The following is a 26,899-nucleotide window of genomic DNA, read 5'->3' on the forward strand; positions in this document are numbered from 1 at the left end:
TGAAGAGTATGGTTAATTTGTCAACTCTTTGCTTCCTTATATCAAAGTGTGAATGTCCTATGGCAAGATAATATGAAAGTATTTTTTTCTGAAGTGAATGTGAAATACTATACTTGGAAAACTAATTGTGGATGAAGTTTTCCTTGTCAGTAGTATCATAAGCATTAAGAAGAGTGTGATTTAAACAATCATGGATTTTTGTTTTCTCAGCTTTTGGCAAATTAAAGTTCCCCATATACTCTGTGGATTATCACCATGTGTTTAACCAATCATCCAAAATGCTGTTTTGTTCCTCTATTTTGTCTCAGGTTGCTCAAAGGATTTCTTGCATAATCCGTGAGATCTATGGGAAAGGCTTTTCTCTATTGTTCCACAGATGTGTATCGACTCAGTTTTACCCATTGATAGGGACTAACCCACAAACCTCTACTGAATACACATCCTTCCCACTTTTAAGTTTCCCTTCTTAATGAAAGAAAAAAGAAAATTGTCATCAGAACTCAACCTGAGGGGTGCCTGGGTGGCTCAGTAGGTTAAGTGTCTGCCTTTGGCTCAGATCATGATCCCAGGGTCCTGGGATCCAGGCCCACATCCCACATCAGGCTCCCTGAGAGCCTGCTTCTCCCTCTCCCTGCTTGTGCATGCGGGCTCTATCAAATACATAAAATCGTTAAAAAAAAAAAAAAAAAAACCCTCAACCTGAAAAATCCATTTTCTACACTGAACCATTTCTACTGGGATCCTCTTGGGAGTAAGTGTGGAATGGAGCCAGGGGAACAGAGAGCATTCATTTTGCTTTATTTACTGCTAGTATTTGAATTTCTACACCAGAGCAGATTTTACTTTCTCCACTAAAAAGAAGAAACCCATTTAATGCACAACTGGAATGAAATTCTGCTTACGGTGGCTCTAATTTTAAAGCCTCTCAGCCAGGTCACTACAGGCCTAGAAGCTCAGCTGCTGTGGGCTTCAGCGGACACCATTGCACGTTATTACCCTGCATGACTTGGTTGTCGAGGTCACTTGTCGCAAATCCCGACCTTCGCTGTCTTCACTAATGGTCTGATCTGCATGCCGCTTCACATTCTTCCTTAGTCGTTTAGATTTACACTGAATTTCAGTTAACAAGCCTGAAAAGATAAAACAGAGAGATTTCAGCCCAGAGTCCTATTGGGCCTGTGGTCATGAGGCAGCTGATGTGTAGTTGGCTCACATCTCTGCAATTTGGCACAGCACTAATTCTAATCCTTCTGAATTTTGAGACTTGGCCTTGAACAAGAAATTTTTCCCCCTGTGAATCTCAGTTTCTTCATTGATAAAATAGGAAAAATATCTACCTCAAAGAGTTTTGTATAGATTAAGAGTAATTGGGTCTTTTAAAAAAAGTTGTATTTTATGTAAAGAGTTTGTAACACGAAAGCATTGTACAAATGCATGGTATTCAGTCAATAAAAAAGTGAAGGACACTGTCCCCATTCTTGGTCTAGGGGACCCTGAGAGCTAGCGTTGTATAACATAATGTTAATATTATTTTTCATCCATGTTTATGTAACTGTATCTTAAAAAGTATATTCCATGTCACATTAAGCACACATAAGTAAACACATGCTGAGCAAAACAAATGTCAACATCCTTTAGGGAAAATTTTAAATCTTGTCATTTTTCAGAACTGTGTACATTATTGAGAACACAGAGATGAAAATAACTCAAAGGGACTTTGAAATTTCCTTTTGAAGAATCTTATAACATCATCATTAATTTACACTAAAACAGAGCTATAAAAAATAATGCAGAACAATCTTCCATATTCCCATTTAACGTCCTTATCCTCTCAATGTTAATGAAACTAAGCTCTGGGAACTTTTTTGTCCAGGAATTTATTTTGTAAGATCACATAAAACTCTGCATCTGTTATGGGGCAAGTTTGCATTAATAATAGTATAGACTCTGGTACGCGGAATCATGAAAAATGTCCTCAGTGCTCCCATTGGAACGAGTTCATATATAAGTGATGAGCAACATGAACCCCCCACTATCAAAGTAAGCATTTCCATTGCAAGATTGGATTCCAGCAGACGTTCCTACTGCAGTCTCTTGTTTCATATGCTAAGAGGAGATAGTGATCATCCACTATAAAACTTTCATCTACCCAGAGCTGGATAATTTACACTGGCCTATTTTTCCCCCTCTTGCACACATTATTTCTCTGGGTCCATCCCAGTCGCCTGTACAGTGTGGAAACAATAGAATTGGAGTCACCTTCCAAAGGCTTTTATTCCATGTGGCATTCCCTCCCTGAATGTTATCATCCCCTTGGTGACATTTGTTTGTCATTTGTGTTTTGAGGAGGAATAGGCCATATCTCAAAATCTGAGTGGTCTGTAGAATTTGCAGAATGAAAAATTAATATGTTATATACGAGCATGCATTCCAAATTGATGAAGATTATGGTTCCTCACAAAACCAGCAGTTAATACAGTGTCTCTTTATCAGATCAAAGGGCCAAATTATATTAAAACTCACAGTAGTTAATTTCCTGTGTAAACCTATACAAATTGGTTCAAAGCTGCACTAAGAGAAGAAGGACTTCTAATAAAATGACTTGGTTTAAAACTCTATTTAGACAATTCAGAGGCAGTTATACCTTATAAAACATTCTTAATTTCCCACAACTGTGAATTTTTATGCTAATTAAACAATAAGAAAGATACTAAATCAAATTTGGAGAAAATTTTTGGCTGTTTTTATTCCTGGTAGCTTCTTACAACATGCTATTTTCACTGCAGATTAATGCCATTTTACTCCGTATATGATTCCTTGCAACAACGAACAGCAAAAAGCTGCTTCTTTCAGGGGAATAAAATCCTTTTTCACTGATACTTTGGTCAATTTCAGGCGTTCCTTATCCTTTTCCAGAACTTCCACAGTTTAGTTCATCCCTTCTTTAGTATGTGAAGTACCATTCTAATCAGACGAGTTACCTGCATCTGCCTCCTTAAGAGATTTTAAGTGGAATTTAATTGCTTGATGTGAATACCTGTATACATACATTCAGCCAACATTCCCATCTCTTTGCATTTCCTTAGGCGACATTCTTGGCACTTTCTTCGCATATACATGTCCATCACACAGTTGCCCCCATTTTTACACTTGTACACGGCATTTTTGGTAATGCTTCTCCTGAAGAAACCTGTGGAGGAAACATAGAAAGGAGTAAAAGGACTCATAACAACTCCTATTCAGAAAAACACATTAGGAATAAGGGATGCTAGAGCATTTTCTCAAGAACCCCTGGAGAGCACCCAGGCCATCCTTGAGAGTACAGGTGACAAAGGTACCTTCAACCTCACTTCATCGTCCAGAAGACAACTATTGTTAACGTCTGTCTCAAAGATAAAGACATGTTTGAATCATAGCCTCTCTTAAGAAAAATCTTAATTTGTGAGGGGTAGTTAGAGATTTATTTATTTGTTTCAGAGAGAGAGAGAGAGAAGTGGGAATGACAGAGGGAGAAGGAGAGAGAGAATCTCAAGCAGACTTCCTGACACAGGGCTCAGTCTTAGGACCCTGAGATCATGACCTGAACTGAAGCCAAGAGTCCATCATTTAACCCACTGCACCACCCAGGTGCCCCTTAATTTTTTTTTTAAGGCAGGTTACTTTCCTTATATCTTTATTGGGAGACAACTGTGTGCCAGTGAGCTCAAGGTGCTGGTGGTACAACGATGAAGAAGTCATCCCTACCCTCTTAGAGTTTATAGCCTGGTTGAGGGCAAACCCATGCAAACAACCAAACAAGTGAAATTAAGTGTTCCTGGGCTGGGCTGGGCTGAGGAAGCAAAGAGAATGGTCAGTGTTGAGCTAAGCCTTGCAAAACAAGTTGCTATTTACCAAACATCCTGGGAGAGGTCACATTGAAGGCTTCCATTCAGTATTTAAGATGCCCAGCCTAGTGTAATAATACAGATGCCAACCTTGCTTTAAAAGCAAATATGTATATGGCCGCAGTGGCAGCCTACCACAGTTAAGCTACAGGCAGGAAGGCCTTTCTCTTTTTCCCCACTTGCCACTTCTACTCTTTCTCCTCCACCTGGATAACTGCAATTTCTGACACTTCCAGAGTCAAGGTGAAGTAGTGAATAAGGAAAGGATTGTGGGAGGCAAGGGGAAGAAGTACTAGGAAAGTGCTTTGTTGCCTGTACTGCTAGAAGTTGGCTTGTGCCCAGCAAGTTTCTGAAATTGACTCCTTCTCCCTTGGGTTGGGTTCTTTAGAGGATGCCCACCACTGGGACATGTTCATTATGTTCCTTTGAAATTCCTCAATGGGGAAAATACATGTCTATTATAGCCCATGACTTGTATCCCTTTCTTCTGCATCTAGGAATTTAGCAATTTACCACCATCCTCTACTCTGTAGTCCCTCCATGTGGCCTTCTTGTCATGAGCTTAAGATAACCCTGTGCCAGCTTTCTCTGGTGCCCCAAACTGGGGAGGAGGTCGCGGAATCTCTCCCACTTATTCATAAGCAGTCGCCATACCTCTGGCCCTTCTCAGGTAAAAGTCAGGTGCCAGTCTCCTGTGTTCCTCAGCTGTAGGGGATACTTATCAATCTCCTCATGTGATCCTGTTGAAGACCCTTTCATTGGGCATGGGGCAGCAGGGCCTCCTTAGTGTATAGATTTCACCTGGAGAAGGGGGGACACATTTTCCTAATCCTCACAAAAGTACCATACTTTCAGTGGTGGTCCCCAAGACAGATACCTGCATCCCACACCCTTCCCCCTCTGCATTGGGGATATGGGATTTATGGTGCACTAGTCACATGCTCCAAAATCTTTAAAGACTACTCTAGAATTTCCAACTCCTGACCACTTCATACCCTCAAAGTAGGTGAGGTTTTAACTATTTCTTAACTACCCACTGCAAGATGGACTCACTTTGGATATAGCACCTAATCTTCAAGAATGCTGAAACTGAGACAGCAAGAGTCCTTCTTATTTTAACAGCCTGTTGGAATAAAGCTAACATTTATCAAGCACTCACTGGCTGTTGTTCTAACCACTTCACCTGCATTGAGTTATTTAACCTTCATAACAATTTTATGATGAAGATAATATTATATATTCCCATGTTATAGAAGTGGAAGAGAGGCAGAGAGATTAAGCATCTTGGCCATGATCACATGGTTAATAAGGGGATTAGGAGGATTCAAACTCAGGCAGGAATTTCATCACAGACATGGAGATTTGCACATTAGTTATGGCAATTTTTTTCCAGCAGAAGGCCATAAAAATTGTTCTGGTAAAATAAGTATAATATGACAATATCCCAATAGCTAGAAATTGAGTGTCTTGAGGAAAAGGCATTATATGGCTAGGTATGGCCCTGATTAATTTTGAGGGGAAATCAGAGAGCACTTCATTAAAGAAGTAGAATTTAGGCAGGCATTAGGAAATAAGCAGGGTTTTGAAACATGGACTGTGAGGGAGGAAGGGCATTCTGGGAAATGAGAAAGTTATGGAAATACCAACGAGGGGTAGATGATCTGTTTTGGTGGGAGGGTAGAGTATAGGGAGAATTAGTGGATGGTGGGTAAGAGCATTAGTGGGACAGAATATGGTTAAATGCCCTTCAACACAAGGCAAAACTGCTGAGTTTTTACCATGCAGAAAGAGAGAAGCCATTAGAGGGTTTTGGCAGAAGAGGGTAGCCTGCATCTTGGGAAGGATCCTTGGGGCAAGGTGAAAAATGTAAAACAGCTGAGAGGTGATTGGTGCCTGAACTAAATGGTGAGAACTGGGAAGAAACAGGGGAACTCAGGACTTGTTAACTAACTTAACGTAAAAACAGAGCCTGAAGAAAAAGTTAGAGATAGCAAGGTTTAAAAAAGCCATAGACTTGCTTGTGAATCTGTCAGCTGGTATAACTTTCAGTAGGAAAGATCTTACCATTTTCCTAAATGTCAAATCCAACCACACCAAGTCTAAAAAAAGACTTTGTGCTTCAGATCAACATTGATACAGGAAGTGCAAATACCAAAGCACGCATTTTAAAAGAGCCTCTAGGCAAAAAAAGGAAAGAAGGAAGGAAGGAATAGGAAGGGGGGAAGAAAGAAAAAGAAAGGAAGGAAGGAGGGAGGGAAGGAAGTTAAGAAGTTGGGAAGTTAGTTAGTTTTCTTCCTTGTACCAAATCAGTGAGCTCAATGATGTTCCTTAGTCAACCTGAGTCAATCTTTACATGAATATTTAGCCCCTCCCAGGAAAGATTCCATTTAAAAAACCATCATGGGGTGTGGTGCCTGAATGGCTCATTCCTTGAGCATCTGCCTTTGGCTCCAATCATGATCTCAGGGTCCTTGATTTGAGCCCCACATTAGGCTCCCTGCTCAGAGCGAAGCCTGCTTCTCCCTCTCCCACTCCCCCAGCTTGTGTTCCCTCTCTCGCTGTGTCTCTCTCCGTCAAATAAACAAGTAAAATCTTAAAAAACAAAAAACACAACACAACACAAAACAAAAAAAACCACAAAAAAAAAACCAGGGGCACTTGGGTGGCTCAGGGGGTTAGAGCCTCTGCCTTTGGCTCAGGTCATGATCCCAGGATCCTGGGATCAAGCCCCACGTCAGGCTCCCTGCTAGGTGGGGAGCCTGCTTCCCCCTCTCTTTCTGTCTGACTCTCTGCCTACTTGTGATATGTCAAATAAATAAATAAAATGTTAAAAAAATTGCAGATACCGATAGCACAATAGTTAACAGAAATAAACCTCCTTATTCCAAGATGGATCAAAGGAACAGTGCTAGGACAATTCTGCAGGTTTGTTTTTTTTCTTGAACTTTGGTATTAACTGAGAAAGAAATCATTATCATCTCAATAGCTAGCTGAATTAATTAGCTTTCATTCTGAGATGGCAACACAATATTATCATTATATCACTTAAATATGGGTGCATATACTATATTTATACTTATGCAAATTTATCCATATGCGTACCTCTGACTCTATCGTGAGCATATTCAACAATGCCCAGAAAAGTAATTTGAAGATGAATGGAAAGGAAATTCACTGAGGAACAGAGACTCCCTGATAATGAAAGATGAGTAGACAGGGCTGGCCTTGTTATCTGACGAAGGTGTAGCACTAGGGGAATTCCTGTGATGGCAGGAGAATGTCTATAGGATAGGAAAATGGATCCCTCAAGTGTGCAAAATACTGCATATCCTGTTTCTCTGCTTCTTTATATAGACACAACTCATAGACTATACCCTATTTCCAATGCATATATACATATATGTGCACACACAAGCACATATGCATATGCACACATCAGACTCCAGTGACCGACAGTAACGACTGTTTGAAATCAGTAAAATATTGGTTGTTTAACATTTTCAGGGTCTCGAGGTGCCTGGGTGGCTCTGTGGGTTAAGCATCTGACTGTTGGTTTCTGCTCAGGTAATGATCGCAGGGTTGTAAGATCAGGCTCCATGTCAGGCCCCTTGCTCTGCATAAAGTCTGCTTGAGATTCTCTCCTTCTGCCCCTCTCCTGCTTGCTCTCTCTCTCTCTCTTTCAAATAAATAAATAAATAAACCCTAAAAAAACATTTCAGGGTCTCCACACTTTTTAAACAGCAACAAATGCACATAGCTGAATAACTAGTGATCTTTACATCCACTATAGCCTAAATAGAATCAGTCTACAGGTCTATCTAAGCACATTGTCGAATAAAAAGGACTCCATCACTCACTCACTTAGAGCTTACTTTGTATCAGGCACTGTTCTAAACATATGCATATGGTGATTCATTTAATATTCATATCAATCCTATGAAGTAGATTTTTTTTTTTTTTTTTTTTTTTTGGACAGACAGATCACAAGGAGGCAGAGAGACAGGCAGAGAGAGAGGAGGAGGCAGGTTCCCCACCAAACAGAGAGCCCAATGTGGGGCTCGATCCCAGGATCCTGGGATCATGACCTGAGCCGAAGGCAGAGGCTTTAACCCACTGAGCCACCCAGGCGCCCCTATGAAGTAGATTCTATTATTATTTCCTTCTTGCAGCTAAGGAAACTGAGTATCACAGAGATGAAGCACTTTGTTCCAAATCCTATAGATAGTAAACAGTAGAGCTTAGATTTGAACTCTGATATGCTCACTGGCAAACTCTATGCCTTTAATTTGTGCTTTAGGCTATCCTTTTAGTAAGGAGCTTACATTGCTAAAAACTGTCTTTAGACATTAATCATTTTAGAATTTGTTTATAGACTCCTGATCACCTCACAAAAGCAGTGTCAGACTATTATTTTTGAAAAAGCATCCCTCAAACTTCTGAGATGAAGTTGATGAAATTTACTATTTTTTTAAGCTTTCATTTTAATGCAAGTTAGTCAACACACTGTTCTATTCGTTTCAGGTGTACAATATGGTGAGTGATTCAACACTTCCAAACATCAGCAGGCATTCATCATAATACGGGCAGTCCTTACTCCCCATCACCTATTTCACTCATCCCCTCAACCCTTCCCCTCTGGTAACCATTGGTTTGTTCTCTATAATTTTAAATCTGTTTCTTGGTTTCTTGATCCATCTATCTCTCCCTCTCTCTTTTCCCTTTGATCATTTGTTTTATTTCTTAAATTTCAAACGAGTGAAATGCTACGGTATTTGTTTTTCTCTGACTGACCTCTTTCCCTTAACATAATACTCTCTAGTTCCCCCCATGCCATGCAAATGGCAAGATTTCATTCTTTTTATAGCTGAATAATATTCCCTTGTATACGTATTCCACATCTTTTTTATCCATTCATCTACCGATGGACACTTGGGCTGCTTGCATATCTTGGCTATTGTAAATAATACTGCTATAAACAGGGGTGTATGTATCCCTTTGAATTAGTGTTTAGTATTCGTTAGGTAAATACCCAGTAGTGCAATTACTGAATCACCCGATAGTTCTATTTTCAACTTTTTTAGGGCCATTCATAGTGTTTTCCACAGTGGCGGCCCCAGTTTGCATTTCCACCAACACGGCAAGAGGGTCCTGTTTTCTCCACACTCTCACCACTACCAGCTGTTACTTGTGATGAAAATCATTATCGGCTATTTAGTACCTGCTGATAACTTTGAGGTTTTCACCCTTTAACCTATTGGAGAGCCACAGACAGACAAAAAAAAAAAAATTCACCTGACTTCTCTAACACTTAACTTCTATCAACTATAATCCATATTGATTTTTTTTCTTAAATACATTTTAAAAAGACTGACTTTGAATTATTTTGAGAAGTTGGCTAACCCCCTTTCAGAGCAGATAAATCTACAAACAACTTAGTAGTCAAAGGGCATTCACCAAACTTCTATACTCCCTTCTGTCAAAAAAAAATACCACAAAATAAGAGAAAAGTTCATGGAAACAGCATAATCTCTAAGAGTTAGAATACAAATACCTCAGTGTATCAAAAAAGCGGATTAATCTCTGAAAGCCAGGGAACAGAGTAAATTTGTGAAAAACATGCCCAAAATAGGTGCAGAGAATGCAGGATTAGGAGCAATGGAGGAAACTGAGTTCAGGTACAAGATGCTGATGGCCTGTAAGCATTCAGCGGGAACACTGTGCTAAGCCAGGAGTTGTCTAACTACGAAATGCAGGGCAAGTTCCATTTCTGCTTATTTCTGCATGATCTGCAACTTAAGAATGGTTTTTACATGTTTAGTGAGTGGAAAAAAAAAAAACCTCGAAGTTATTTTGTGGTATGTAAAAGTTGTATGACATTCAAATGTTAGTGTCCGTAAATAAAGCTTTATTCGACTATAAAGCTTATTCATTTACATGCATGTCCGCTTTCACACTACAATGGCAGCCAAGTAGTTGTGCCAGAGACCTTAATACCTACAAAGCCTAAAATATTAACTATCTGGCCCTTTATGAAAGTTCACCATCCATCTAAGTCATGGAGAACATTGTATTTTTTTTTTAAGATTTTATTTATTTATTTGACAGAGATTGATCACAAGTAGGCAAAGAGGCAGGCAGAGAGAGAGAGAGACAGGGAAGCAGGCTCCCTGCTGAGCAGAGAGCCAGTTGCGGGACTTGATCCCGGACCCTGAGATCATGACCCGAGCCGAAGGCAGCGGCTTAACCCACTGAGCCACCCAGGCGCCCCAAGAACAGTGTATTTGCCTGTAGTCTCAAGCAATAAATATAAACCACAGTGCAGGGCAATGCCCAGAAGGAATGGGGAGTCTTTGTGCCTAGAAGATAAGGACCAAAACATTCTATCCAGCCAGATGTCTTGTCCTCCCTCCAGACTGCTAAAAGCAGGCTGCACAAACACAAACAGCATCTCAGAGGAGTGAACAGGGAATCTCAGAGGCTACTTAAAGAAACCACTCTCTTTCCTAAAATCATTTGAGGATCACCTTTGTGGGGGTTTGCCTGGGAGGCAGCTCTTGGTCTATTCCTACTTTCACCATAACCTATTAATACAAGGTGCAGGGTCAAAGTATAAGACAGTGCAAGGTAAGCTCCCACAAAGGCAATTCTTAAATTATATATTCTAATGCTCATATATATCACAATTAGAAATGAAGATACTTAGATGCCTCATTCTTTATTTTTAAAAGTGATATGACCAGTGGTTGTTATTTCTATGTGTGAAAGTGGCTGACGACCCTACTTAGTTATTAAGAAGATGGTCTATTTTGTACACAAATGAATATTGTCCAATAATTTATGGTTGTGCCTGCTTCTGTGTCAGGAGATCATTTTGTCAAATAACGAATGGGTTTGGATTCCCCATCACCTAGATTTTGTTTGTTTTTCTCTTTGTTGGTGTGTTCTTTCTCTAAACAGAACCAACTTTTAAAACACTCATTTTCCTTGCATATGCTTTCGTGCTGTCTTTGGAAAGTCATTGACAGAAGGATACAAAAAAAGACAGCACAGAGATAAAATATAGCTCAGGAGTCCTAATGATCTGATGATCAATTCTACTCCATTCTTTCATAGCCATGAGGCCTGGACAAGTTTTTGAATATTGGTATCTTTATTTGCAAAAAAGGAGATGATAATACCATCTACTGGAACCATTATAAGGTAAATGAAATAAACAGTCTGTGCTGGGAATTGACCAGCCCATAACAGAGACTCATTACCTTCCCCAATAATTTGCGTCCATTTATGTGTTTTTCAATAATTTTAGCAATGCTAATATGAAAGAATAACTTATTGAGTGTTTCGTGGATGTTTTGTTGTTTGTTCTTTTTCCTATTTGGGAGGTTAACCTTTTCTCCCCACTGCTGCCTTTTTTTTACTTTTCTTTCCCATCCCAAGAGGGTAGCCATTTTTCCATGTTCACTTGATAAAACAAAAGCTAAAGTCGTCTACCTCTAAAAATAAGATAACTCTAGCATTGGGCTTTTGTTTTCAACCCCTCATTGAAAGGGTTACACTGGATCATCTCAAAGATGATGGAGGTGGAGGTCAATGCTTTTAGATTGTGAAAATGAGGGGAGGGGTAATAATGCTCTGTGTGAGCTTGATTTTGCATCTCTTTAAGAGCCATTCAGACTCCCAGGTGGGCAAACTCCCAGGAGCTGGAGGCTTAACTAGAGGTTTTTTTAGTAACTACTTTCATATTTACATATTGCTTATGTATTTACTTTAAACATGCCTTCTTGTTTAAATGTAATTTTTATAGTCTCTATTTCTCTTGCACATTAACTATATATTTATTTGAAATTTCAATTTTTATCCACTGGAAATCATTCTTTTACCATTTAATTTTTCTGTATGTTCTTTTTGACACTATTTCATTGCTTTTATATTTTTTAATCTTTTATTTTTTTGTCTTGCTGTTTTCTCTTTTTGTCTATTTTAGCTCGGTTATATAAACTGTTTCCCTGCTTTGCTTTAAAATGGTGACTAAGAGAGCTGGAATTTTGTCTGTTTTGTTCACTGCATCTCCTATGCTTAGAATAGAACCTGGCATATGGTTGGTACCTAATAATAGTTGCTGAATAAAGAACTGAATTAATGAATTCAAACGCTCAGGAGCTGGAGGCTTACTTAATTAACTAATAGGAAGAAAGAGAGTTTCGAAGACTGTGTATGATCAAAGTTTGAGAGTCTGGATGAACAGAAGAATAACAACAATAAAATAATAAGAATTCACCAACAAAGGAGCAAAAACTAATGCTTACTGAACATTCAAGTGTGCCAGACATAGAGCTAGATGTTTCAAAAACAATGTCTCATTTTTTTCTTCACAGTAACTTAATGATAATAGTAATAATAATGGACATTTAGTTTCTTAATTATTAATTTAATTTAATTTCAGTGTAACAGAATTCATTGTTTATACACCACAGGCAGTGCTCCATGCAATCCGTGCCCTCCATAATACCTACCACCAGGCTCCCCCAACCTCCCACCCCCCTCTGTTTCTCAGAGCCCATAGTCTCTCATGGTTCATCTCCCCCTCCAATTTCCCTCAACTCCCTTCTCCTCTCCATCACCCCATGTCCTCCATGTTATTTCTTATGCTCCACAAATAAGTGAAACCAATAATGGACATTTATTGGAGGACATTTATTGAGTACCATAGCAAGTACTATGTTAATTGCTTTAAACATATTATCTTCTTTAATCCTCTCACCAACTCCTAGGTGCCTACCTCAAAGCATGGTCCTGAGGATTAAATGAGCTAGTACAGGTAAAGCCCCAGATAAAACCTGTGCATGATAATCATTTGATATACCTTATCTGTTTCTCACCAGCATCACCATCATCCTCATCTCAACCTCCACCTCCCCCTCCTCATCTTTATTACTATCCTCACTTTATAGGAGAGAAGTCTGAAGCCCAGACACATTCAGTAACTTGGAACATCTGAGAAGAGAATCAGCAGCACGGGAAGAGGGTGTTGAAATCTGGGTTGTCTGCCATCAGAATATGACTCCTCTTGCCACTTTTATAACACTTAACTACAAAAGGCTTCCAATGTGGTGAAATAGTTTAAGCCCCACCCCCTTGCATCCCTCTCCAAGACAATTGGACCTACAGAGTTCAGTAGGATCATGACCAAATTTTATAAACTCAGACCTCAAAATCAAGTAGGATTTCAGGAAGTTCATGTGTGAGTCAGGGCGCCTCAGCCCTGACACATAAACAAAGGGCCCATTGGAAACACTCTGCATCTATTCCACACATCAGAATAGACTCAACAACTATGGAGTCTTTTCTAGAACTTCAGAACTAAGTCAGAATATTTTCAAAAGGACGATAGGTCACCCATTTACTCATTAAAATGCCCTTTAAGAATTCTACCATTCTCTCACTGACAAGTGTAGACTCTCCCAGCCTGGAGATGGATGTGACTGACATTGACCTATTTGGAAATGCAGCCATTTGAAACTTCCAGTCAGATGCAGATCAGTTTTGTTAGCTGAGGTTTGAAGTTTGAATCAAAATTCACCCACATGTGAGCACATTTTCATATGCCCCACTGATAAGAGGGAGAAAAGAAAACTCTTGATGTAATCTGATGCTGAGCAAATGGCAGACATTGTCAGTGTGTTATGCTTGTGCTCTTAGAATCATTGCTCTTTAAAAATGTATTAGAATTTCTCTCATTGATGCCATAAGTGTTGACAATAAAACATTCATTATAATTAGAAACAGATATGAGGGGCTCCTGTGTGGCTCACTGGGTTAGAGCTTCTGCTTTCAGCTCATGTCATGGTCCCAGGGTCCTGGGATCAAGCCCCAAATCGGGCTCTCTGCTCAGCAGGGAGCCTGCTTCCCTCTCTCTCTCTACCTGCCTCTCTGCCTACTTGTGATCTCTGTCAAATAAATAAAATCTTTTTTTTTTTTTAAAGATTTTATTTATTTATTTGACAGAGAGAGATCACAAGTAGGCAGAGAGGCAGGCAGAGAGAGAGAGAGGAGGAAGCAGGCTCCCTGCTGAGCAGAGAGCCCGATGCGGGACTTGATCACAGGACCCTGAGATCATGACCTGAGCTGAAGGCAGCAGCTTAACCCACTGAGCCACCCAGGCGCCCAAATAAATAAAATCTTAAAAAAAAAAAAAAGAAATAGATATGAGACTAATGAAATCAGGATGTTTAGCCATGATCTTTGTTTTGTTTTTAAGTTTTTATTTTATTTTAAAGATTTTTTATTTATTTATCAGAGAGAGAGAGGGAGAGAGTGAGCACAGGCAGACAGAATGGCAGGCAGAGGTAGAGGGAGAAGCAGGCTCCCTGCTGAGCAAGGAGCCGGATGTGGGACTCAATCCCAGAATGCTGGGATCATGACCTGAGCCGAAGGCAGCTGCTTAACCAACTGAGCCACCCAGTCTGTCCCTGTTTTTAAGTTTTTAAAAACTTCCTCCTGTGTGTATGTGTGTGTAAGTATCACAGATCTGACAGACGTGCAGTGAAGTCCTAAAGAAAGAGAGCTGCCAGGACCTTTACATATAAAATTAAGTTGATTCTACACAGACCCTGTGAAATAGATATTACCCTTTTTTTTTTTTTTTTTTTTTTTTTGCAGAGTGAAGGCTCAGAGAAGCCAAGTATTCCACAAACTAAGAATTGGCTGGCCGGATATCCGTGGCACCCACTTCTACACTAGGGTACATTCTCTATTGTAAAGGCAGGAAAACTGGACCCCATCTTTCCCAAAATCCCTTGCAGCTAACATTGTGGATATGATTTAAGCTCTGCAGGACAGATGCCCTTGTAAGACTTGTTTCTGCGGGCAAGCAGGGCTGTGGAATTGAGCTATAGCAGCATCTTGGTTTCCCATTGCTAACTTCGAGGGCACTGAAAGGCAAGGCACAGGGTATTCGTCATGGGTATATTAAGTTTAGCTGGCAAGCCATTGCTCTGGAGTCAGTAATTATGGGGGAGGCATCTTTCTGATCCTTGGATGGCAGCTATGGTGGTGTCTTTCTGGAGCCAGCAGCTCTGTGTTCGCTTCCCATTTTCCCATCTTCTTGACCATAGCAAGTCCTTGGCAGGCCAGTTCTGCAGGGTGACCCTGAGCATCCTCTTGGAGACTCAGTACAGAACCTGCTCCTCTACCCTTCCAACTTCTCCTGTGTTAATTCCTTACTGCTTGAAATTTTTGTTTTATTTCACTGAACTCTGACCAATATATTAAGTAACATGCTTACTCAGCCAAGAATGACAGTCTAGGAAACCCCAAAATCCACACCCTTCTTTTGATGGAAAGCTATGGAGTAAGACTCATTCTGTATTTGGTAAGCACAGATATCCAAGGAGTGTGGAGTGGGGGGCCAAGTTGGCCAAGTAGACCTGCCTGGCACGGGGTACTGGTTCTTTCCCTTGTAGTCTACCCTATGTTGTGAGCCTCCTTCCTATTCTCTAAGCTAGGATAATTTTCATTTGTTTCCTCAGGAGAACATATACAAAGCATAAAGGAGCTCATTATTGGCTTTTCAGTCACAAAAGCCTAAGCATCAAGATCCCAGACACTAAATTTTCCCAAGTTGGGACAGATAGACAAATAAAGAGAAATCAAAAAAAGCCAAGTCATGGTAAGTTCATGAGAAGGCCCTGACTTCTGTCCCTCCCACCTTCAAGCCCAGATTGTACCCTGGGATGTGTGTATTGAAAGAATATAGCAACTCCATGTCATTTAGGAGTCCTAGAACAAAAGAATTCTTGTGCCCTTTCCTGGAGACAGCCTAGAGAGGCATCCGGGTCTGCTGGTACTCAGGGCGGCATAGGAACAGGTGAAATGCCTCTCTGGGCAGCCAGGCATGTCAGCACCACACGGGAGGAGCATCAGGAACCCACCCAGCTGAGCTGCGGAACAGCAGGCAGAGCAGACAGGAAGGAGAAGTGTGCTCAAGACCCCAGAATGGAGCCTCAGAAACCCTTCCGACTGGTGACTGAAGACCAGCTAGAATAACACCCGGCAGATGCTGCACCGCATGAACAACGGTGAAAACCAGAGCCTCCCCTGCAGTGCTCAATCCTTGCAGGGCACTGCGTAATCATAGAATTTAGACAAAACCCCAGAGAAAGGTAGGGTTTTTTTGCGGGGGGGAGGGGGGATGAGTAGAATAATCCTGAATTCAATGAAATATAGTTTCCATGATTTCAATCCAGCTATACCATTCAATCCAGCCATACAAAATGAGTTTACGTGTCCCGTATCCATGCCCTGAGTGTTGTACTCTCTCGCTACTCAGCTTCTAGTTACTTCTCGCACTCAACCTCCATAGCCATTGGTCTAGAACAGGGTCAGCAAAATACAGCCAGGCCTATGGGCCAAATTCAACCTACTGTCCATTTGCTTTTTTTTTTTTTTTTTTTTAATTTCCTTGCCTATTTTTGTAGGTTAAATAAAGCCACAGTTATGCCCCTTCTTTATGTGGGTGTGTTTGCAAAGTTGAGTAATCACAACTGAAACCGCAATGGTGCAAAGCCTGAAATATTTACTCTCTCTGTACAGGGAAAAAACATTGCCAGCCTCTGATGTAGAACACAGGTTCTTCCTCACTCCATCTCATCTTCTCCCTGCACTCTGGTCCTTTTGCTCCCATGATGGGGGCAAAGTCTCAAGTCAGAATCAATGAAAAAGCTCAACCTTTCTCTGCTCTTAAAAATCATATCCACATCCAGATCCAGCTTTTCCTTCCTGAATCTCCCCAAGGATGGGTTCTCTCCTGAGTCCTTCTCTGTCCCCTTGTGCTCTGTGATCCTGTACTTTCCTGGTCCCCTCCCATTTCTAGCTTCCTTGGATATCTTTTAGGGGCAACTCTTCCCTTGCCTGCTTTTATTTTATTTTTTTTAAAGATTTTATTTATTTATTTGACCCAGAGAAAGAGAGAGACAGCACAAGCAGGGGAAGAGTCAGGCAGAGAGAGAGGGAGAAGCAGGCTCCCTGCTGGGCAAGGAGCCCGACACAGGACTCAATCCTAGGACCCTGGGATCATGTGCTGAGCTGAAGGCAGCCGCTTAATGACTGAGCCACCCAGGCACCCCTCCCCTGCCCACTTTTAAAGTCAGTGTTTTGGGGGGTTGTCTTAGGCACAGTTATTTCACTCCATTCACACTGGATGCCCCAGAGTCTTCTCAGGAGGACCAAGTTTCACAAAGTGTTCACCAGTAAGGAAGTGACCTGACTCAGATTACTGACTTCAGAGGTTTATTATCTGGCCCAGATAATACCAATAGTTTATCCATTGATTTAGTCAATATTAGTCCTGAGCAACTAGCTCAAAGAGTAGAATGACCACTCATAGTGGCAAGGATCAAAAGACAGGATAGGCTAGTGGTTAACTCCAGAGCAAATGCTCTGGAGTTAGGCCTATCAGTTATAGATTGGAAGCTCCACCCCTAATTAGCTGTGAAGCCTTGAGGAAGTAACCCACTTTTCTCATCTATAAAATGGGAATGAAGTATTAGAACTAGTAAGTTTACTATTGAGGTTTAATAAACACATCAACTAATAGAGTCTTATTCTCTTTTATCTCAGTTTTAAAAGGGATGCGTTCATTTCTCTTTCTTTTAAAAAAACAACAGGTGAGCGTGGGTGGTGTCCGATTCTTGATTTCAACTCAGGTCGTGATCTCAGGGTTGTGGGACTGAGCCCCACGTCAGACTCTCTGCTGGGCATGGAGCCTGCTTGGGATTCTCTCTCTACCTCTCTCTCTCTTTATTGTTTCCTCTGCTTGCTTTCTCTCTCTCTCAAAAACAAACAAAAACCCCATAATCTATTTAATTTCTTTAACCATATGTGAGGTTGTAACTAGAAAATATTTTACTTATATATAAGCTAAATACACTAAAAGGCTTTTCCTAGAGATTTATAACAGGTAGGCATGTAGGAAGAGAAAATGGGAAGTTATCTGGAAAAAGGGAAGAATTCAGTCTGAGGGATTTCAACAATCAGTTCAAAGAGTAAAACCTCAAGGAGAGAATGGCCAACCAGAGGTGCTTACCTTTGCAGCCCTCACAGGTCAGTGCATTATAATGGTAACCAGATGCTCTGTCTCCGCAAACAACACATAATTCATCCCCTTTTATTCTCCCTGCTGATGCACTCATTCGGGCCTTTTTTGTTACAGGAATCTCTGCTACCTCAATCTCTCCTTGGTAGAGAGTCTCAGCTGGCATTCGCCTGAGTTCATATATTCCAGGAGAATACCACTCCTCGGGCTGCTGGGGATAGAAACCCAGGTTGGAATAATAGGATGACGAGGAGATCTGTGGCTGAACTTGCGGAAACGGAACATTGTTGTATTGTGAGTATGGCTCTACTTCTAGATTCTGTCCCAAAGGTCCTGCTGCTTGCTCTGTTAGTACACCTGGACAAGAGTAACAAAATTGGAATTAATGTCTAAAAAAAGACCAAAATTTAACTATATAAAAATTGACAACTTCTTTACAGCAAACAAAAACAAAAAAACTATAAAAAGGAATAATGACAAATTACAAACTCAGAAAAATATCTACAACATAAAAGATAGACCAAAGACTCATATCACTAACAGGTAAAGAGCACTTGCAAACCAATAAGAAAAATTCAACAACCTCATGGGTGATGGTGATAAAGGATATGAAAGGACAATTTTTAGAAATACAAACACAAAGTATTTTATAAACATTAAAAAAATGCATTCACCTTCATCAACAATTAAATTTAAATTTAAATTGCAATATAAAATATGACCATGTTCATCCTCAAATAAGTAAAGGTTAAAAATGCTCAATAGAACACTCAGAAAAGCAAACATTCTTAGAGGACTATTATTCATTATCTTTCAGCATTTGAAACTCAAATACTCTTTTAAAGCAGGGAAATTTATTGTAGAAACTGCAAGGAAATTTTATTGTAGAAACAGGCACGTATTTGTGTGAAAGGCTTCTATAAAGATATCCATGTGTAGGAAAATCTGTAAAAACTATAAATCAGGAACTAATTTAAATATCCACCAATAGGAGTCTTATTAAATTGCATTATGTCCATGCACTCAAATATTATGTAGATGTGAATTTAGATCTATAGGTGTTGATAAAGAAAGGTTTCTATGATATGATGACATTTGAAAATATTAACTTATAGAATAATATATATATTTATGTGGGTATTAAAAGAACAATGTGTGTGTGCACACGCATGTGTACAAGGCAAGTTTCTGCACGATACAAAAGAAACTGGATGATGGTGACTGGAAAGTGAGATTGTTCCATTGTTTTCTGGGGTAGGAGGTTGCATGGTGTTTATGTTGTTCGTAACTTTGCCATGTAGATTAGTATTTTAATCATGATAAAACAAAGAAGGAGCTTTTAAAAAAAAAAAAGAATGCAGTGCCTGGAATTGTGAGTATGGTTCAAATTCTAGTCCTGTTACTTATTTTCTGTGTGCATCTTGGCAATTTATTTAATGTCTTTAGGGATCAAATTTCTCTTCATAAAACAGAGAATAATAGCTACCTCATTAGGCTGATGTAAGAATTAAACAAGATCATGTATGCCAAACACTTTGCTAAACGTTTGGCACACAAAGAGTGCCAGATAAATTAGAGTTGCCATTAAAGTAGTAGTAATAATCATTATTCCTACTGCCGTTATTACAAAATGAGCTTTTTATCTATAAAACCTCTAGATGTTAGAAAACTATCAGGTTGTGAAAGTGCTTCTATTTCCTAGAAACACAAACAATGACTCTTTAGAAAAAAAATATTTAAGCTATGCAAAACATTAAAAATTTTAACGAACATAAATAAAATATAGGAGAGTGTACAAATGTGTCTGATTCTTCAAAGCATGATCAGGCAACCCTAGACCAAAATTCCAATTCCACTTCCATTGAACAGTGGAACTTTGGGCAAGTTGCTGAACTACTGACGAGCCTTGCTGAACTACTGACGAGCCGAGTTTTAATGGCAGCAAGCTCGGGATGAAAATATCTATCCAGAGTTATGTTGAGAATTGAATGAGGTAATACAGATTATTCCACTTATTCCTTAAGTTCTTTATGAAAGTCTTGGGGTCACATGTGTTTTGGAATTCAGAACTGATTGACTGTGTTTTAGAACAGAACACAGTGTTCTTTCTCCCTGTGTGGTCTGGGACAGAACTCAGAATCAAACACAGCAATCTTCCATGGTGAAATGTATAAATATTCATACGATGCAGAATAAGTAAATAAATAAAGGCCATTAATATCCTCCCATCCATTCGGGTCAGGTTTTTGCCACCAGAGAAATTTGTGTCAAAACTTTGGTTAAAATGTTTCATTTTTAAAGCTTTTGGAATTTAGAACTGTCCATTAGGGACTGTAGAGCTACGCATCTATACATTTGCAGTGCCCCCCAAAATTGCTGTGGTTGTTATTATTGCTACTACTACTGTCAGAAAACTCTGAGAAACTCCATCCTAGTGCCAGGCGCTTGTATATTTGCAATTCTTCTCACAAAAATCCTACGAGGTGGGTAACATGAGTATCCTCATTTACAAATGAGTAGCTTGCGGCACAGAGAAGGAAGGCAACTTTACTCCTACGTTCCTAAATAGCTGAGATTTGAACTTGGATAGTCTGACTTCCGAACCATGTGCTGAATCACTCCTTTCTGGGATAATTTCAGATGTGTGATGCTTTAAAGCATGAGAGTACACGGTTTTCTCTTCATCCTTCTATACCTCAGCTGGTGAGTCCCTTCAATACCTCTGCTTGCAGGTAAGCTGCAATCAGGTGTGCAAGGTGCCACATGATCCTACCTTTTCGCTTCCAGCCATTTCTCATGTTTTGAGTTACCTAATCCTAGAATCTGCACTGCAGGTTCCAGACTCAGAACCTCCCTTCCCTGCCCCTAGCTCCACTGCTTCCTGAGCCTAGAACTGTCTACAATACAGCCATTTGCTCACAGAGCTTCATCTCACTATTCTACACTTAATCTATCTCTAAATTTCTTTGTAAGGATAGCTTCTTTGAGGAAGTCTTCCCTGACTCTAGGTCCCAGGGTGTTCTGAGTTTAGTTACACGGTACTCACCTATCCTCTGTGGGCTGCCCTTTGCTCATCTCTAAAGAAAAGACTTCATGCTGGATAACCTTACAGTTCTTCTTTATATCTAAAATCTCCATTAGTGAATAACTAAAAGACTATGGTCGTGAGAACTCAAGGCTTTTCTACAATGGCAAAGTAGAATATATGCGTACCAAAAGTTTGTTGAAAAGAATGCTTTCTGCATTGATCCAGAAAAAGATTGTCGAAGCACAAAGTATATACTATCTGGGAAAAAATTAACTTCCTGTCTTCTATGCCTGACTTCTCCATATAAAACCAACATTAAGTGATTATATCTGAAAGACCAAGTTTTGGCAATGGTGCTTTGTCTTACTACCACAAAATAGAAGAATATGAAATAGAATATGATTACAACAAAAAGAAGAGATAAAATATAAACAAAATTCTGATCTATTTTATAACCAAATATGACTAAAATTTGTGGAGTGAGTGGGTTTGAAAAGAACTGAAAAGCATTAAAAGCATTACTTTCACTTATACTTATTGCTGGATTTTATCCCCCAACCGATCTTATACTGTCAATTACTGGTTTCCACCCCCGACCCCTGCAGATCCAGCAAGTTAAAGCAACTTGCCTGGGGTCAAACAATTAATGACAGACACTGGATTTTACAAAATCCAGGGAAATGTGTAATTTTTCCTCCTCACGTGACAATTCCAAGATCTCAAATCATTGTTTCAATTAAGCTAGTATTCTTATAATCAATAGATAGCATGTAGTCCTGACTAAAGTCAGATCGTGGCATCAAAATCTTATTGGTCCTTTGGAATCATTTCAAGCAAAATGGAAAGCTTTCACAAAGACATTGACAATATTATACGAAAGCAAGGAAACATGGTAAGAATATGAGAATAGCACATAATATTATTAAATAATGCTTCTATCCTCAAAGCACATCCACATGTAGTATTTCAGTGTCCCCACCAAATTTCCACAGTATGCAGGCAACTTATAATAAGAAGCCCAGCATGGTCAACAGCACCCAAAATAGTGGGATTAGAACAACTTCCATCATGAATTGACTGTAAGACTTTGAACAACTGCCTAACATTTTTTGTTTTCATTTCTTCCATAAAATGGAACTATTAACAGCCAGCCTTGCTATCTTATAAGGTAGTTCTGAGTATAAAATAAAGTAGTTGAGGAAACGTTTTGATAAGTTGAATGTCATGAAAAAACACGTTTGTTCCTAGCAAACCTAGCAAAATCCCAATTTTAATAGTTAACTGATAGTTAATTAGTAATTATCTTAGTCTGTTTTGATAACATAAGTTATAGGATACTCCTTTCATTTATAAATATTGTATCGATACTTGCTATTTTCCAGACAATGTGTTAGGCTCTGAGGATACAAACAGTGAACAAGACAAAGGGAATACAGATAAAAAGGGCCCCAGTCATTCCCTACATATGCAGGCATGTGCATGTGTGCGTGTGTGTGTGTGTGTATAGAGATATCAAGGACTGGGATAAAAACAAGCAAACAAATACCAGAACTTTCTGATAAAGCACAGATGTGAAAGAGCAGAGATGGGTCAACTTTAAAACATGATTTCTATAAAAGTAAATTTATTTTTACTTTACTACAATTTAAAGTAAATAATAATATATTAATATATATCTATAAATTTGGATTTATCAGTGCTTTTCCAGAATCAGTCTATCCCAAAGTGGGGGAGGGGGGATTTAGATTCCCTTATGATGGGAAATGCTCCCTGAGCGTTTAGGAAGAGTGGTGTTTTTTTCTTTTTTTTTAAGATTTATGTATTTATGTATTTATATTTAGAGAGAGAGTATGTGAGCAGGGAAGGGGCACAGGTAGAGGGAGAGGAAGAGAATCTCAAGCAGACTCCCACTGAGCACAGAGCCCAATGCAGAGCTCAATCTCACGACTTTGATATCATAACCTGAGCCAAAATCAAGAGTTAGACACTTAACCAATGATCCACCCATGCGCTCCGAGGAAGAGCTTTTAAATGGGAACACATGAATGTATAGACACCTGGGAAGTCTGAGACCCCATGCAAAGGAAAACAAAATTCTTCTGGGTAGAGTCTCTAGCAGTCAGTAGTTTCTCTAAAGGGGTACCATCTAAGGGAACTTCCTGAGGTGATGGAAATATTCTATACCATCAATACGGTAGCCACTAACTGTATGGGAATATGAAACACTTGAAATGTTGTTAGCGATATTGAGAAACTGAGTTTTAAGTTTTATTTAATTTTTTAAAGATTTTATTTATTTATTTGACAGAGAGACACACAGCGAGAGAGGGAATACAAGCAGAGGGAGTGGGAGAGGGAGAAGCAGGCTCCCCGCTCTGCAGGAAGCCTGAGGTAGGGCTCAATCCCAGGACACTGGGATCATGACCTAAGCCAAAGGCAGACAGTTATCAACTGAGCCAGCCAGGCACCCAGTTTTATTTAATTTTAAATAATTAAAATTAAAAATTACTTAGCCACTTGTGGCTAGTGACTACTATATTAGATAGTACAGCTCCAAGGAGTTTGTGATGTGTTTTTATTGTTGTGGTTAGTCTGTGAACTCTTTGGGGAATATATTGGGTTATATTCCCCCCCCCCTTTTTTTATTTCATTCCTGGTGCCTTACACAAAGCCTGATATGGTATGCTTAATAAATGCCTATTAAATGGAAATGATACAAAGATTTGCTTTTCCTGCCTTCTAACTGATTTTGTAAATACAGTGTCAATCACTTTTAAACATATTTAAATAAAATAGTATGCTGCTAACTCTACAATCATATATTTAAAATTATAATTATTGTAAAAATGATTAGAGTTCCTCTTTTAACTAAAAATTTAAGAGGTAAGATTCTGTTTTGAAAAAATATTAAAATAGACAATATTACATGTTATGGTCTATGTTTTCATTATATATCTATGTTTTACTTCAGAGAAAACAAATAGTGTAAGCCTAAAACTGAACTCTTTACTTATCTGATTTTCCATCAATTTGGGAGAAATCTGCTATGAAACCAATTCAGTAAATCAGTGTTTCTCAACCTCTCTTTATTTTTCTCATCACAACCCATAGTTTGAAATAAATCTTATATTGAGGCACCTGAGTGGCTCAGTGGGTTAAAGTCTCTGCCTTCAGCTCAGGTCATGATTCCAGGGTCCTGGGATCAAGCCCCACATTGGGCTCTCTGCTCGGCGGGGAGCCTGCTTCCTCCTCTCTCTCTGCCTGCCTCTCTGCCTACTTGTGATCTCTGTCAAATAAATAAATAAAATCTTAAAAAAAAAAGAAGAAATACATCTTATATCATAACTCCTGTATACACTTAAACATATGTAGAAGTAATTGAAACAAGATTTTCACAAAATAACACTTATCCTTACTTCTTGAAGTGCACTCTGACATTTCTATGCTACTCTACTCTTATTCTATTCTATTCTAAACTATTCTAACTTTTTAATGGTGGTCATAGCCACAAATAGACTTCGTAACCCACTGGGATCTGAGACGTGCCATTTTTAAAACACTGCATTAAGTACGTACTTCAAAGTACTTTTTCATGTGTCTACTGGCATTAATTAGAACTGCCTAGTGTTTAACTTGAGAAAAGCCTGCTAATTTTACATAATATTTAATGAACAATTTTAGGGGAAACATACTTAGATTTTATCTCAATGAGATACTCACCTCCCTAAATCCTCAAAAATCACCCCGCCCCAACTTCTCACCCCAGCCTTCTGGTTCTGACTAAGACATCTTTGACAGACACCCGTTGCTAAAATCTCAAACAAAAGCCCTCCACTTCCTCAGTCCAGTTGCAGAAGTTTGGTCAAGAGCACCTGTGAACAGTGTCTTACCTTTATCAGACTTCATGTTCATCATTTCCATAATAAATCCTGATGATGCGTGTCTATGGCGAGGACTACTTTGAATTGGATTTTCTAACCCCTGAAACTGCATTACCATTCTTAGCTTACTCACAGCAACTGAAAATGAGACCAGGTAAGCAGTGATAGAGGCCAGAGGTTGTGTGGCTTACTGATTAACTTCATTACAGAGCAGAATATTTGTAAATGTTTATGAGAAAAGACCTCGATGCCAAGTTGCCTAGTAGCTGGAAACCAGTCTTTTAGCTAAATATTTTGGGGGAGCACTTTCGAGTTTTAGAACTTAATAGGTAGAGTAGATTTCTGTTCAGTGGCTCTAAAAGTGGATTTGGGGTCAAGTGCCATACTCTGTGTCTTGACATTTGTTTCTATCAAAAGTGTACAGAATAATATAATTTTGTTATGTCAGAAAGCACCGAAGCATAATGCTTAACAGTACAAGACCAAATGATCTGGGTTTATATTCAATGTTAGTGGAATTGTGTTCCTCAGCCCCCCAAATTGGTATGTTGAAATTCTAACCCCCAGACCTCAGCATGTGACATTATTTGGAGAGAGGGTTTTTATAGAGGTAATCAAGTTAAAATATTCATGAAGATGATCCCTAATCCCATATAATTGGTGTCCTTATACAAATGGGAATGTAGACACTGAGACAGGCAGACATCAAGAGAAGACACTATGAAGAGATAAAGGAAAAAGGCAGTCATCTATAAGCCAAGAATAGACCCCAAGACCAGGAATAGACCCTTACCCCACAGCCTTCAGAAGGAATCAACATGCTAACCCTTTGGTTTTGGACTTCTTTCTAGCCTCAAGAACAGTGAAACAATCCTTTTTTTTTTTTTTTTGGATTTTATTTATTATTTATTTGACAGACTGAGATCACAAGTAGGAGAGAGGCAGGCAGAGAGAGAAGAAGGGAAGTAGGCTCCCTGCTGAGCAGAGAGCCTGATGTGGGGCTGGATCCCAGGACTCTGGCCTAAGCTGAAGGCAGATGCTTTAAACCACTGAGCCACCCAGGCACCCAATCCTTTCCTGTTCTTTAAGCCACCCAGTCTGGTCCTTCATTACAGCCTCTTTTTTTTTTTTTTTTAAGATTTTATTTATTTGACAGAGAGAGATCACAAGTAGGCAGAGAGGCAGGCAGAGAGAGAGAGAAGAGGAAGCAGGCTCCCTGCTGAGTAGAGAGCCCGATGCGGGACTCGATCCCGGGACCCCGAGATCATGACCTGAGCCGAAGGCAGCGGCTTAACCCACTGAGCCACCCAGGTGCCCCTCATTACAGCCTCTTTAACAAACTAATACTTCCAGACTCCCTTGGTACTCATTAGCTGTGGACATGGACAAATTCCTGAACCATTTTATTTCTCCATTTTCTCACTGTAAAATGGGGCTGATAACCATACAACCTCACAGAGTTACAATGAGCATTAAATAAGATAATATTTATAAAATGCTTAGCACAGTAAATGGCTACCCACCATCACTACATTAATGTTATGATTATTTGGCTTTGGACTCAGGTTGTAGGGTGGCTTACTGAGTAGGAATAATTCTGCAGCATAATCTGTGGCTATCAAGCTTGTGGCTGTTGGTTATTTTTTGGAAGAAAGGGTTTTAAAATAGGATTCGGTAGGCCCAGGGGTAAGCTCAGACTTAATGCAGCCAGACACCCTGTATAACCTTAGGCCAGTCTCAGGTTCTGTGGGCCTCATTTGTCTCCATCAACAGATGGTAAAACATAGATAATAGTTCCTGCCCTATTTCCCCTCATAGATGTGTTGTGAAGATAAAAATACAGTAAATATGAGAGCAATTTGAAAGGCAAAAGTGATCTATATAAATGCAATCATCCTTGCCAAGACATTTCTACGGCCTTCACACTTTTACAAGTGGTTCCATATGCATTACATCATTTGATCCTACTTGTACCCTCTGAGGAAGGTATTATTTATGATGCCCTCTATCTTCT

At 39.5% G+C, this 26,899-nt stretch overlaps 1 protein-coding gene across 3 annotated transcripts in view; it reads right to left on the minus strand.

Annotated features, from left to right (window-relative positions):
- Nucleotides 1–26,899, minus strand: part of NR1H4 (nuclear receptor subfamily 1 group H member 4) — a 62,460-nt gene that overhangs the window by 18,012 nt on the left and 17,549 nt on the right. Inside the window, exons 1-4 of one of the 3 annotated variants that reach the window (XM_004742956.3) lie at nucleotides 24,895–25,035; nucleotides 17,968–18,333; nucleotides 3,050–3,190; nucleotides 997–1,130 (exon numbers count right to left, since the gene is read on the minus strand). In XM_004742956.3, the coding sequence (XP_004743013.1) occupies nucleotides 997–1,130; nucleotides 3,050–3,190; nucleotides 17,968–18,333; nucleotides 24,895–25,003 (750 nt within the window). In that variant the 5' untranslated portion in view covers nucleotides 25,004–25,035. Of the gene's footprint in view, nucleotides 1–996; nucleotides 1,131–3,037; nucleotides 3,191–17,967; nucleotides 18,334–24,894; nucleotides 25,036–26,899 lie in introns of those variants that run through there. The other 2 variants (XM_004742955.3, XM_004742957.3) reach the window with 2 other exon arrangements.

Source organism: Mustela putorius, unplaced genomic scaffold (genome assembly GCF_011764305.1).
Source record: "Mustela putorius furo isolate JIRA1106 unplaced genomic scaffold, ASM1176430v1.1 tig00000788_pilon_pilon_pilon, whole genome shotgun sequence".
NCBI lineage: Eukaryota > Metazoa > Chordata > Mammalia > Carnivora > Mustelidae > Mustela > Mustela putorius.